The sequence below is a fragment of the Anolis carolinensis genome, chromosome 1 (genome assembly GCF_035594765.1).
Source record: "Anolis carolinensis isolate JA03-04 chromosome 1, rAnoCar3.1.pri, whole genome shotgun sequence".
Lineage (NCBI taxonomy): Eukaryota > Metazoa > Chordata > Lepidosauria > Squamata > Dactyloidae > Anolis > Anolis carolinensis.
In genome coordinates, this window is record NC_085841.1 from 193,491,079 (window position 1) to 193,505,137 (window position 14,059).

General features: G+C 40.8%; 1 protein-coding gene across 3 annotated transcripts in view; it reads right to left on the reverse strand.

Moving 5' to 3' along the window:
• The window catches only part of cerkl (ceramide kinase like), a 53,162-nt gene extending 45,400 nt beyond the window's left edge, over positions 1 to 7,762 (reverse strand). For 2 of the 3 annotated variants that reach the window (XM_062963170.1, XM_062963157.1), the window contains exon 1: positions 7,392 to 7,757. In XM_062963170.1, coding sequence (XP_062819240.1) covers positions 7,392 to 7,647 — 256 coding nt within the window. In that variant the 5' untranslated portion in view covers positions 7,648 to 7,757. Of the gene's footprint in view, positions 1 to 7,391 lie in introns of all 3 variants that reach the window. The other variant, XM_062963163.1, reaches the window with a different exon arrangement.
• Positions 7,763 to 14,059: the final 6,297 nt, after the last annotated feature.

Sequence of the window (14,059 nt, forward strand, 5' to 3'; positions counted from 1 at the left end):
GAAGTTAAAGTGGAGTAAAACTGCATTGCTTCTCCAGTATAAAAATACCATCCTATTACAACATGCTGGCTCTACAAATAATCTGCACTGTCCAGAGGGCCATCAACACTTTAGACACCTTTGTCAACAGGCGAAATCTGCAAACAACTGCAAAATCCCACAATATCTGCTTTCAACCGGGCTACCCGAGTCCACACTGCCATATATTCCAGTTCAAAGCATATAATGTGGAATTTCATTCAGATGTGTGGAAGGGGCCTCAGGTAGGGCTGTAGCCAAGGGGGGGGGGAGGTAGGGGTTCAACCCCCCCCCCTTGAATTTTTCAGGTTTTTTTTAAACTTGTTTACTCATGAATTTTAACTAGTTAACCAAATCCCTATGTGTGTCCACTGAAAATTATCTGTCCTGACTGTCCACTGAAGTTTATCGATGGAGCCTGATTTCTAAATTATTTTGCGTTATGGGACTACTCTTCATGGTTCACTAAAAACCGCCCCCGAAATTCTTTACTGACTACGGCCCGGGCCTCAGAGGTCCTCTTCCACAATATAACAACCATTTTCTTATCATCTCTCTTTAAAACAATTTGCCAGAGTACAGCAGGTACTCTGGAGGTATGTTTCATTGAACTCAATATCATATATCATATAATATAACTCAAAGGAGGTTACTTCTGCATAATCATTCTAAAGCTTTCTGCTGCTTGGTGACTTTAATGAGATTCAGGACATGCACAAAAGAAAAACTCAATCCACACCAAGTGGCCAGTCAGAAATATGATAGTATCCTCTTTTATTTGGAGTTCTGCAAGGATATTTCACTCAGCACTTGGAGACAAATAAAACTGTATATATAGGCGAAATTTGAATACTGTAGGACTGACAACAACATGATCATAACCATTATGTTACATTTTAAAAGATACAGGCAGTCTCTGAGTTACAAACATGTGACTTAGGCCTCTTCCACACAGCTGTATAAAATCCATATTGAACTGGAATATATGACAGTGTGGACTCAGATAACCCAGTTCAAAGCAGATATTGTGGGATATTCTGCCTTGAAATTCTGGGATATAAGGCTGTATGAAGGACCCTTATAAATGAAACAAAGGGGTGAGACAACAGGAAATGGGAGGAATCTATCCCTCAGAAGGGAAATTAACTCCTGAAAGAGTTATTATGGTAAAATGGTAAAAAGGTGTCTGCACTGAAGCATCAATACTTGTTTTCACAAGCCAAAATTTTCAAAATCAAATGATCACAGGGAGAGAAAGTGAGGTGAAATCTGAACAGAGGCACAGACAGCAAAACAAACACCACAAGGGTGGGAACCTTTTCCTATGCTATCCACAGCTGATATTATATGATATATGATAATTTGTCTTTTCAGCAGTCCAAGCAAACTGTAGAACTCTCTTCAAATGAGTTGACTCTCAAATTAAAGGAACTTTTCTGTTTTAAAATATGGGTTTTATTTGGGTCCAGATTGTTTGAAATGCATTGTTCTTATATGCTCTTTTAAACTGATGTTTTAACTGGCTTGTGTGTTTTGTGTTGAATAACAAAACTGATCATTCTTCAGATATTTACATAAGTAATATTTTGTATGTATTTTTAATCTGTATTTTGTTTTACATGTGTCATTTGCAAAAAAAGTATGAATACAGAGAATACAGGGCCAGCAGAACGTTGGATAAGCTAAAATGTTGGATAATAAGGAGGGATCAAGGAAAAGCCTATTAAACATAAAATTACGTTACGATTTTACAAATTAAGCACTGAAACGTCATGTTTTACAACAAATTGACAGAAAAAGCAGTTCAATACACAGTAATGTTATGTAGTAATTACTGTATTTATGAATTTAGCACCAAATATATTGCAACATTTACTACAAAAACATTGACTACTAAAAGGCCAACTACGTTGGATAATACAGAACGCTGGATAAGCGAAGGGTGGATAAGCGAGACTCTACTGTAATAATAATATATTCTGATTTGCCATGCTGAAAAAATTATTTTCACTACATGAAAATAAAAGAATTCCAATCATCACACCATGCTTCTACCTATCAGTCATAGACATTTCAAGTTTGAGTCTTACTCTGAGGGGGTTTTTTGGCATGAGCTAGCGACCAAGGCATATTGAAACTGAAACAAAACTGACCATTAGAAAGAAAAATGAATGTCTTGTTTGCAATTCAAGGCTGCCACAGTTGCTGAAATAAAAAGCCTATAAGAAAGAACCTAAACCGATAGAAGTACTACATGTTTGTTTTAAAAAATCCTGGTTTTAAGAATGGAACTACAGTCTAATTGTAATGAGCTTGGTTTAGAATAATAGAATCAGAGTTGGAAGCGAACCCATGGGACAACTAGTTCAAATTCCTGCCATGCAGGAAAGGCACAACCAAAGCACCCCCGACAGATGCTCATCTGACCTCTGTCTAAAAGCTGCCAAGGAAGGAGCTTCCGCTACACTCTGAGGCAGAGAGTTCAACTGCTGAACAGCTCTTACAGTCAGGAAGATCTTCCTAATGTTCAGGTATAAGCTTACACATTTATAAAAAAAAAGGATTAATGGGAAAGTCAGTTATTTAAATCACTCCCTTCTTTCCCCTTTTCTTACCCATTCAAATTGTCCTGATAAGTAGAAGAGAGGGTAAAGTTGCCCCTTCAACAAGAATTCTGTCTCCTCAATGAACTTTCACCTCAGTCTCCAAATTACATGTTGAGAATCCTTTCTCCAGAATTTCAAAATCCAAAGTAATCCAAAATTGCCTGAATGAGGCTGAGAGAGTGTCACCTTTGCTTTCTGATGGTTTAGGGTAGACAAAAATTTCTTTATAAACAAAATTGTTTTAAATATTGCAAAAAAAAAAACCCCTTCTGACTATGTGTATAAGCCAGGTACTGTATATATGAAACACAAATTAAACTTGGGTCCTATCTGCAAAATATGTGCAAATATCCCACAATCTGAAAAATATCCAAAACACATGTTTGGTCCCAAACCTTTCAGATAAAGAAAACTGAAACACAGTTCATATTGGAGAAGTCTTGCCTTTGCATTCCCCTGAGAGTGTGGCCTACACATTTTCTTTGAATGCGAAATATCTAGGGTGAATCTACATTGTAGAATGAATGTAGCTCAGCACCACTTTAACTCCCATGGATCAATGCAATGGAATCAAATGAATTATAATTTTAATGTGGTCTTTAGCCTTCCCTACTAAAGAGTGCTGGCGCCTCACTAAAATATAACACCCATGGTTCCATGTCATTTAGCCATGACAGTTAAAGTGGGGTCAAGTTGCAGGTGCCCCTAAGATCTAGTTCTAAACGCTCAACTGAGGTATCCAGTTACTGCAATACAAGAAATGTGGGAACTGAAGAAATACTTGCCTGAGAGGTACTTCTAAATCAGGAGTCCTCAAACTTTTGAAGCCGAGGGCCCTCAGACTGTTTGGGGGTGGGGGCAGGACTATTGTTTTTAAAAAAATATGAACAAATTCCTATGCACACTTCACATATCTTATTTGTAGTGCAAAAAAAAATTCATGAACAAAGAATACAATATGTAAAAAGAAGAACAATTTTAATCAACATAAACTTACCAGTACTTCAATGGGAAAAGGGGGCCTGCCTTTGGCTGGTGGGAGAGTCAAGTTAATAAGCTGTTGTTGTATGCTTTCAAGTCGTTTCAGACTTAGGACGACCCTAAGTCTAAAGTTTAGGGTCGAAGCTGGGTAAATGGCCTTAGAGGGCCACATCCGGCCTGCAGGCCTTTGTTTGGAACTCCTGGTTTAATAGAATTAAATTGTCCACTGTATTCCTAATCAAATTGTTAAATGTACTAAGAGTTACTTGCAAGGTAGTATTTAATTGAGTCCAATTAGTTTCTTCTCAAAGAGTGGATCACTCTTTTGGGCCTGACCTAAAACAGACCTTACTGAACAGAAAGCCCATTGAACACAAGTCTCAAAAGTGCTACAAGATCGGGACCACAGGTCTTAGCTTTGGGACCCCTGCTCTGAATGCTTAACTAAGGTTTCAAGTTACTGCAAACCATGAAAAATGGGGACTGAATGATCATTTCACTAAGCAGAATTCTTCTTTGGAGGAAGGAAATGCCTTCTTTTACCCTCTTCCTCCCCACAATTTACCACTTGACTGAAGGAAATTTTTTCTGGGGCTAAATCTACACTATAGAATTAACATAGCTGGACAAACACTTTAGCGGCTATGGCTCAATGCTATGGAATCCTGGGGATGTAGTTTTACAAGGTATTGAAGCTCCTCTGGCAAATGGTGCTGGTGCCTCACGAAACCAGAAATCACAGGTTCCTAATGCATTGAGCCATGACAGCTAAAGTGGCACCAAAGTGCATTCATTCCAGCCTAAACCAGTGGTTCCTAACCTGTAGTCCATGGACCACCAGTGGTCCCCAAGAATTAAAATATGGTCCGCAGCCTTACTGTTACTATACCGTTGCAACAAGAGTGACTGCCATCTTGAAACCCTCTTATAGTATGGAGGAAATGGGGATGTCAGGAGGGGAGAGGCTGACTACCTATTAATAGCCTCCTGACTGCTGCTTCTCCTCATCCTCCCTCCCCCTGAGCGGAGCTGTTCCATGTGGCGCCTGGAAGCAGGGACACCTTGGTGTCTTTATCTTTAGGCCTATTCCTGGGGTTATTTGGGGTGCTGCTGATTTAGAAAACTGCATTGGATAGACCACATCAACTCTAGATGATTAAATATGGTTTTCTGTGGGTGAGCAGATGGTGATTACTGGTTGGCATATGTTCGGTATTGGAAACTAGAGCTGATGTGGTCTATCCCATGAAATTTTCTGAATCAGCATGCCAAATAACCAAACCGAATCTAAAGTTGACTAAAAACTGATTCCTGACCCTTTTGTTGGAGAGTGGACCCTGTTTAAAATGGTGCCTGGTCAAAAAAAAAAAAAAGTTGGGAACCACTGTTCTAAATGCTCAGGTTTCTGGTTATTGCAAGGCAAGAAATATGCCTGGCTTGACAACAGTACATGTGAAAAAGATCTAGGAGTCCTCGTGGACAACAAGTTGAACAAGAGCCAACAGTGTGATGTAGCAGCAAAAAAAAAAAAATCCAAAGCCTGCATCAAAAGGAGTCTAGTGTAGATCGAGGAAAGTCATGGTGCCTCTCTATGCTGCTTTGGTTAGACCTCACCTGGAATACTGTGTCCAATTTTGGGCACCACAGTTTAAAAGAGATATTGACAAGCTGGAAGGTGTCCAGAGGAGGGCAACTAAAATGATCAAAGGTCTGGAGACCATGAATCCCTATGAAGACCGTCTTAAAAGACCTGGGCATGTTTAGCCTGCAGAAGAGAAGGTTGAGAAGAGACATGACAGCCATGAATAAATATATGAAAGGATGTTATAAGGAGGAGGGAGCAGGCTTGTTTTCTGCTACCCTGGAGGCTAGGATTCGGAGCAATTGGTTCAAACTACAGGAAAGGAGATTCCACCTGAACATTAGGAAGAACTTCCTGACTTTAAGAACTGTTCAGCAGTGGAACTCTCTACCCAGGAGTGTAGAGGAAGCTCCTTTAGTGGAAACTTTTAAGCAGAGGCTGTATGGCCATCTATCATGGGTACTTTGATTGTTCTTTTCCTCTATGGCAGGGGGTTGGACTGGATGGCCCATGTGGTCTCTTCCAACTCTATGATTCTATTATTCTATAAAGGTGTTGTTGAAGGCTTTCATGGCCAGAATCACAGGGTTGGTGTGTGTTTTCCGGGCTGTATGGCCATGTTCCAGAAGCATTCTCTCCTGACGTTTCGCCCACATCTATGGCAGGCATCCTCTGAGGTTGTGAGGTATACAGTATTAGAAAACTAAGCAAGGGGGGTTTATTTAAGCAAAAAATTTTGCACTGTGTATTGTTGAAGGCTTTAATGGCCAGAATCACTGGGTTGCTGTGAGTTTTCTGGGCTATATGGCCGTGTTCCAGAAGCATTCTCTCCTGACGTTTTGTCTGCATCTCTGGCACGCATCCCCAGAGGTGCCTGCCATAGATATGGGCAAAACGTCAGGAGATAATACTTCTGGAACATGGCCATACAGCCCGGAAAACACACAACAATCCACTCTATGAAGGTTCTTGCCTGGGATGGATTTGTAGTCTAAACACTCGCCTGAGTTTTCAAATGACTGCAGTCCAAGGGCCCTTCCACTCAGCCATATAACCCAGAATATCAAGGAACTCCCACAATATCGGCTTTGAACTAAGTTATCTGAGTCCATACACAGTAGAGTCTCACTTATCCAACACTCGCTTATCCAACATTCCGGATTATAGAACTCAATGTTTTCAATACATTGTGATATTTTGGTGACAAATTCATAAATACAGTAATTACTACATAGCATTACTGTGTACTGAACTACTTTTTCTGTCAAATTTGTTGTATAACTGTCACGCATACATTTAAATTGTCAATTTAAATGTACCTCTTTCCAAATTTCTCTGATCTAGTTCCCTCCAAAGAGTCCCCCCCCCCCCAAAAATCATTTGAATCCAACAATAACATGATGTTTTGGTGCTTAATTGGTAAAATCATAACCTAATTTGATTTTTTTTTCGTGTTAGGAGCAACCTGAGTTGCTTCTGTGGTGAGAGAATTGGCCGTCTGCAAGGACGTTGCCCAGGGGACGCCCGGATGTTTTGATGTTTTTACCATCCTTGTGGGAGGCTTCTCTCATGTCCCCGCATGGAGCTGGAGCTGATAGAGGGAGCTCATCCACGCTCTCCCCGGGTGGGATTCGAACCTGGCAGCCTTCAGGTCAGCAACCCAACCTTCAAGTCACGAGGCTATTATCCCCTAGGCCACGGGGGCTCCTCATTTGATGTTTAATAGGCTTTTCCTTAATGCCTCCTTATTATCCAACATATTCGCTTATCCAACATTCTGCCGGCCCATTTATGTTGGATAAGTGAGATTCTACTGTATTCCAATTCAAAGCAGATTATGTGGGATTTTATTCAGCTGTGAGGAAGAGGCCCAAAAGGAAAGAAATGGGGACTGAAGGAAAGTTTCACTGAGTAACAAAATTCTCCTAGGAGAGGGAGAAATGTCCTCGTTTCACCCTCTGTTTCCAAACCCCAGCCCTCCCGCACTGAGCGTCATTTGTCGCCATGGACGCCTGAGATCCAAAGTTAGGGAGAACTTTTCCTGAGGCGTCCTCAGCCGCCTTTAGGGCAGCTTTGGAGGCACGAAAGGAGGGCGAGGATTCCACAGCATCGAGCTACGGCAGTTCAAGTGGTGCCAAACTGCATTAATTCCTCAGTGCAGACGCAGAGAGAGACTCTCGGGGGTGGAGGGGGGGGTGTCTCACCTCGGGGGCTTTCGGGCTGGATGGGCCGCCAGCTCAGTCTCTGCGGGCTCAGCACCACGTCGCAGCTCTGCTTCCCGATCTGGAAAATGCCCCTCAGGAGCGGCTCCTCTTCCTCCTCCTTCTCGTTTGCAGCCCTGGCGCCTTCCTCCTCCTCCTCCTCTTCCTGGGCGGGAGGGGAGCCCCAAGTGGCCCCGCTCCCCTCCTCCTGGGGGCTCCCCGGGCCCTCGCCCCACGCCGTCCTCCTGGGGCGTTGCATTCAAGAAGCCTTGGCCGCCGAGAAGGAAGACCGTCGCCTCGGTGACCAAGGCAGCTGGCCAGCCAGCCAGCGCGCGCTCTCCCGCACTTCCCGCCCTCGTCCCCTCAGGAGGCCCCGCGCGCGCTCCCGGCGCCTTGGGAAAGAGGTCTCCGCGCGCGCCCGAGGCTCCTTTTGTGCCTTTTCCCGCCTGGCTAGCCACACTCACTGACCAGCTTCACTGAGGGCCCTTCCACACAGACCTATATCCCAGAATATCAAGCCAGAAAATTATCTGAGTGTGGACTCAGATAACCCAATTCAAAGCAGATATTGTGGTATTTTCTGCCTTGATATTCTGGGATATAGGGCTGTGTGGAAGAGCCCAGAGATTTTCTTTAGACAAGTGAAAATTTGGGAGGATGGGTATACAGTAGAGTCTCACTTATCCAACACTTGCTTATCCAACGTTCTGGATTATCCAACGCATTTTTGTAGTCAAAGTTTTCAATACATCGTGATATTTTGGTGTTAAATTCGTAAATAAAGTAATTACTACATAGCATTACTACTTTTTCTGTCAAATTTGTTGTCTAACATGATGTTTTGGTGCTTAATTTGTAAAGTCATAACCTAATTTGAAGTTTAATAGGCTTTTCCCTAATCCCTCCTTATTATCCAACATGTCCGCTTATCCAACATTCTGCCAGCCCATTTATGTTGGATAAGTGAGACTCTACTGTAACTTGATCTAGGTGCCCAGGGCCCTTCTACACAGCCCTATAACCCAGAATATCAAGGCAGAAAATACCACAATATCTGCTTTGAACTTAGTCTACACTGCCATGTCTCCCAGTTCAAAGCAGAAAATGTGGGATTTTATTCAACTGTGTGGAAGGGGCCACACTGACTAGTTTCACTTACATGCAAGAGGCAAGCTTCTTTTCTTTCTTTCTCTTACTCTTCTTACCTTATCTTTCCTTTTTTCTTTGTTCATAGGAACCAAAGTTGGAAAATATAACCTACTCTGTTGGTCTCAGCACTGGACTAAGGGCCCTTCGACACAGCCATATAACATGAAAATCCCACAATATCAGCTTTGAACTGGGTTTTCTGAGTCCACACTGCCATATATTCCACTTCAAAGCAGATATTGTGGGATTTCTGCCTTGGTGTTCTGGGTTATATGGTGTGTGTCCTTTCACACAGCTGAATAAAATCCCACGATATCTGCTTGGAGCTGGAATATATGGCAGTGTGGACTCAGATGACCTAGTTCAAAGAAGATATTATGGTGTCGAAGGCTTTCATTGCCGGAATCACTGGGTTGTTGTGATTTTTCCAAGCTGTATGGCCATGTTTCAGAAGCATTCTCTCCTGACGTTTCACCCACATCTATGGCAGACATCCTCAGAGGTTGTGAGGTATATTGGAAACTAAACAAGTGAGGTTTATATATCTGTGGAATAATGTCCAGGGTGGGAGAAAGAACTCTTGTCTGTTTGAGACAAGTGTGAATGTTGCAATGGACCAGCTTGATTAGTACTGAATAGCCTTGCAGCTTCGAAGTCTGGATGCTTCTTTCCTGAGGGAATCCTTGGATCAGAGGTGATTAGCTGGCCCTGATGGTTTCACCTGGAATTCCCCTGTTTTTGAGTGTTGCTCTTTTCTGGAAACAGAAAAGCATGTTTCAAACCATGGATAATAACTTTTTCTTGGTGTCTTAGTTTTTAGGCCTGTGCCTGAGGTTATTTGGGGTGCTGATTCAGACAATTGCATTGGAAAGACTGCATCAGCTCTAGTTTCTTAGATACGGTTATCATGATTTTTTTGAAACAGGTTTTTTTTTGTGTGTGTCAGGAGCAACCGGAGTTGCTTCTGGAGTGAGAGAATTGGCCATCTGCAAGGACATTGTCCAGGGGACGCCCGGATGTTTTTGAGATTTTACCATCCTTGTGGGAGGCTTCTCTCATGTCCCCGCATGGAGCTGGAGCTGATAGAAGGAGCTCATCTGCACTCTCCCCGGATGGGATTCGAACCTGGCAGCTTTCAGGTCAGCAACCCAACCTTCAAGTCACGCGGCTTTTATCCCCTTGGCCATCGGAGGCTCCTTATGAAACAGGTGAGGAATGACATATAGTATATGTTCTGTATCTCAAAAATTAGAGCTGAGAGATAAAAACTGGTGCCATTTTGGAATCAGCAGGTCAAATACAGGCAGTCCCCGAGTTACAAACATCAGAAGTAGAAATGACTCATAGTTAAGAATGGGGGTGAGACAACAGGAAGTGAGGGAAAGCTACTCCTTAGAAGAAAAATTCACTCCTGGAAGAGTTATCATGGGGAAAAGGTGTCTCCATTGGAGCTTTATCACACATCTCTGCATACTAATTTGGCAGCAAACACTTTTTCTGATTTCAGGGTTTGGAAAATTGAAGTGCACATTAGATTCGATGGCGCATGAGACTTGAGCAAATCATTTTAAACCAATGCTTTTATTAAATGATGAAATCCTGATACAGTACTCTTGTCTGATTCCCATAGTTAACACTCAGAATTATTATTAGATGATCCCTTGTAGATAACTGATAGAAGACACAATATTTCAAATTATGCCATATTTTGTATTAAAAGAAAAGCTGAGTTCCTTCCTTTTTTCCAGGAGGATTAGAAATGACATTTACACACACAGTAGGGAAAGCCCTGTTTCCATAAAAGCCAGTGGGGAGTTTGCAACTGACTCCTGCTTTCACCTATGCCAATATTCATATTCATAAAAGTCACATCCAACTGGCAGTTCGCCATCCATAAGTAATATAATGAATACAACATAAGTGTGAGTAACCTTAGACTTTATATAAAAACAGCCACAACCCACCAAAAAAGGCAACTTAGGTTTTATAAATATGATAATCTTTTATTTTAATCAGAGGCACACCCGTTGGTGCAGCATGTTAAAGTGCTGAGCTGCTCTACTTGTGGACCAAAAGGTCGCAGTTTCGAATCCGGTGACTGGAGTGAGCACCCGCTGTTAGCCCCAGCTTCTGCCAACCTAACAGTTCGAAAACATGCAAATGTGAGTAGATCAATAAGTACCGCTCCAGCGGGAAGGAAACGGCACTCCATGCAGTCATGCTGGCCACATGATCTTGGAGGTGTTTACAGACAACGCCTGCTCTTCAGCTTAGAAATGGAGATGAGCACCAACCCGCAGAGTTGGACAAGAGTAGACTTAATGTCGGGGAAAAGCTTTACCCTTTACCTTTATTTTAATCACTTGGACCTATGATAGCCAGTAATTTACCCCATTGCTGCCATTTCTTTTTGTTATGCATAAATAGTAACTAACTGTCCTAGGGTTTAGTAAATTTTGCTGCAACTCCATTATGCTAGCTTTAAGTCAGTCTTGGGTCTGCCTTTTTGTTTGAGTTCCATGAAACAAAAGTGTAGTTTTACAGTAAATAATTAGAAGTATTTTCAATCACTAGAAAGTGGAGGGCAGTTGGAAAAGAGGAAGTACATATTATGAAGGAGTTGATTTAGTCAAAGAATCGGTCCCCCCTAAGATTGCAAGACTTGGGCAGGGCTTTTGAAGATCTCTCTTTCATATTATAGTTGTGTACTTGCCTAAGACCCCTTCTATACTGCCATATAAAAATCCAGATTATCTGCTTTGAACTGGTTTATATGGCAGTGCAGAGGCGACCTGAGATGTCTTTTGACTTGCCCAGAACTGGATCATAGCTGTCTCTCCACATTTGCGGTTTGACTTTTGGGGATTTAATTATTTATTGATTTTATTCAAAACATTTTTTGGACTATCTAGGTCCTCCGGTGTGAATCTGTCGTCAATGTCCTCCAGTCATGCTGGAGGATCTAGAGATTTTTAGAAATAACACCTCTCTAATGACCCATCTACATGTCATATAATGTAGTTTCAAGCTACACTGTATGGTCAGTGTAGATTCATATAATGCAGTTCAGTGCAGTTAAACTACATTATATGAGTCTAGACTGACCATATAATGTAGTTTCAGACTGCATTACATGGCAGTGTAGATGGGAGCTAGATGGGACTTTTCAGTGGAAGCTGACCCTAGAATCATGCTAAACACCTAGAAATTCCTAGAGATGTATCAAGTCAGGTAATGTGTGTGTGTGTGTGTGTGTTGTTTTTTTTCACTTTCACAGGGGTCCAGTTCCCCTGATCCTAGAAAACGTAACTGTAGCCTCAACTGGATAAAGGTGGGCTTTGTCATTATCCAAAATCAAGACTGAGCCTAGAAAAAAAACAACAATTAAACTCAGACTTCTATTTTGAAGAGGAGTACTATCCCATCTAACACAAAATCAACTTTTGTTTACTGACAATAGTATTTCTTCTCAATTTCTGGATCCGTACTCACTTTATTGCCTCATATTGAGCCCAGCAGGTGACAGTTAAAGAAAGTGACAACCTCCTTGGGAGGAAATTAAAAAGAAAGGAAGTTGAATATTGGTTAATTGTCCTGTTTTAGGCTTGTACTAAATGTAATTTTAACATGTAGAAATCACGTCATACTACTGCTCTCTGCATAATCCATTAATTTCACTTCATTGAAAAGACATCTAGCACTTCTGTGACCAATGTCCACTGAATCTCTTTATATATGATGGTCCCACCAGACTCTATTTCAAGATATTCTGCATACTTTTCATATTATATATCGCTCTCTAACATGCAAAGCACACCACAAGCCCAGAGATTGAAAAGCAAAGCCTGCCATTTAGTGCCTAATACTCTATAGGCAATTTAATCATGCAAGCGAAGGCATTGAAAGCAATTTGGGCTTAATTTTTGATTACTTTATTTGTAACAGCATACTAAATACATATTTCAATATATTTTAAAAGTGAAAACTCTTACTTAGGCATTTACATAGCAACTCACTTGTGGTTTTTTCACCCCATCACTCTAATGTGCATTAATATATTTCATGCAGATAAAGCATGGGTGTTTATCTCCCAGCTAAATGGCATATTTGGGCCATGCTAAAGTGCATAACAAATCCAGTTCTTAAAGAATCCGTTTTCATACAAAATAAATAGTTCTATTTTTTTTTAGAATGTACTAGGAAAAATGCAATAGCGATCTGTAAATCTTTAGTTAAAATATCCCTACCATTTATATTCTAGAATATATGGATGCTTGGTGAATATTGATAAATAACAAATTTACTGAACATATTTTTAAGAACTGAAGCAAATTTTAGTGCAGTTATAAATAAAATCCTTTTGAGTGTCTGTATGAGTGTTTTCCTCCACTGATGCAGATTTAGTCATTCTTGGAACACAGTGGAATAAGTGGTTCCTAAGTTAGCAAACTGATGAATTAGTTATATTTGCTTCAGCGAATCTATTGTCAGTATCAGTATCACTAAGATTGTATCTACTATATTGAATTAATACAGTTTGACACTTCTTTAAATACCAGGGCTCAATTCTATGGAGTTGTGGGAGTTGTAGTTTGGTGTCAAGCTGTGTAGATCCAACAGTATAGATCCAACCAAGAAAGTTTCCTGAGAGCACAGGATGTCAAAGTGGAAAATGTTTTTATCCTGGGTTGCTTCCTATGCCACCTGCATTTGCTCTTAGAAAATAGTTGGGGTTTATGCCAGCAAAACTAAAGACATGCTTTAAAAATATAGTTGAACCAAAATAGTGGCAGTAAACTTTTAGCTGTAGGTCTGACTGCAAACCAAGAAATCACTTTTTAATTATTGGTACTCTTAAATGGCATGTTATCATCCTCCAACTTGTTGATCACTTAAATGTAAATGAGATATATATATATATATATATATATATATATATATATATATATATGGTTGGAAATAGTTTTAAAATATACAATATTCATATCAAAATCTACAAATACTGACAATTGCTGATCTGTCTATGAATCCCTGTCTTTTCACTCACCTCCCCAGACTGATTAAAAAAACCAGCAAATTCCTATCCATTCTCATTTTATTTTATTTTGGGAATCCATATGCTTTTTGTTTATCCCAGAATATATGGTACAATTATATGAGCTCTCTGGGTCAGTTTACTTTGATGCAAGAACAAGAGCAGAAAGAACCAGAACAAAATCTGGGATGTTTCAGTCAGGGGCCTTTCACACAGCCATATAACCCAGAATATCAAGGCAAAAAAATCACACAATATCTGCTTTTTGGGTTGTCTGAGACCACACTGCCATATATCCCAATTCAAAGCAGATAATGTGGGATTTTATTCAGCTGTGTGGAAGGGCCCTAAGTGTGTATGCTTCTGAATTTAGGGTGCATCTAACCTGTAGAATTAATACAGTTTGACACCATTTTGGCCCCATCTACGCTATCATATAATCCAGTTTCTGAATCCAGATTATCTGCTTTGAACTGGACTATATGGC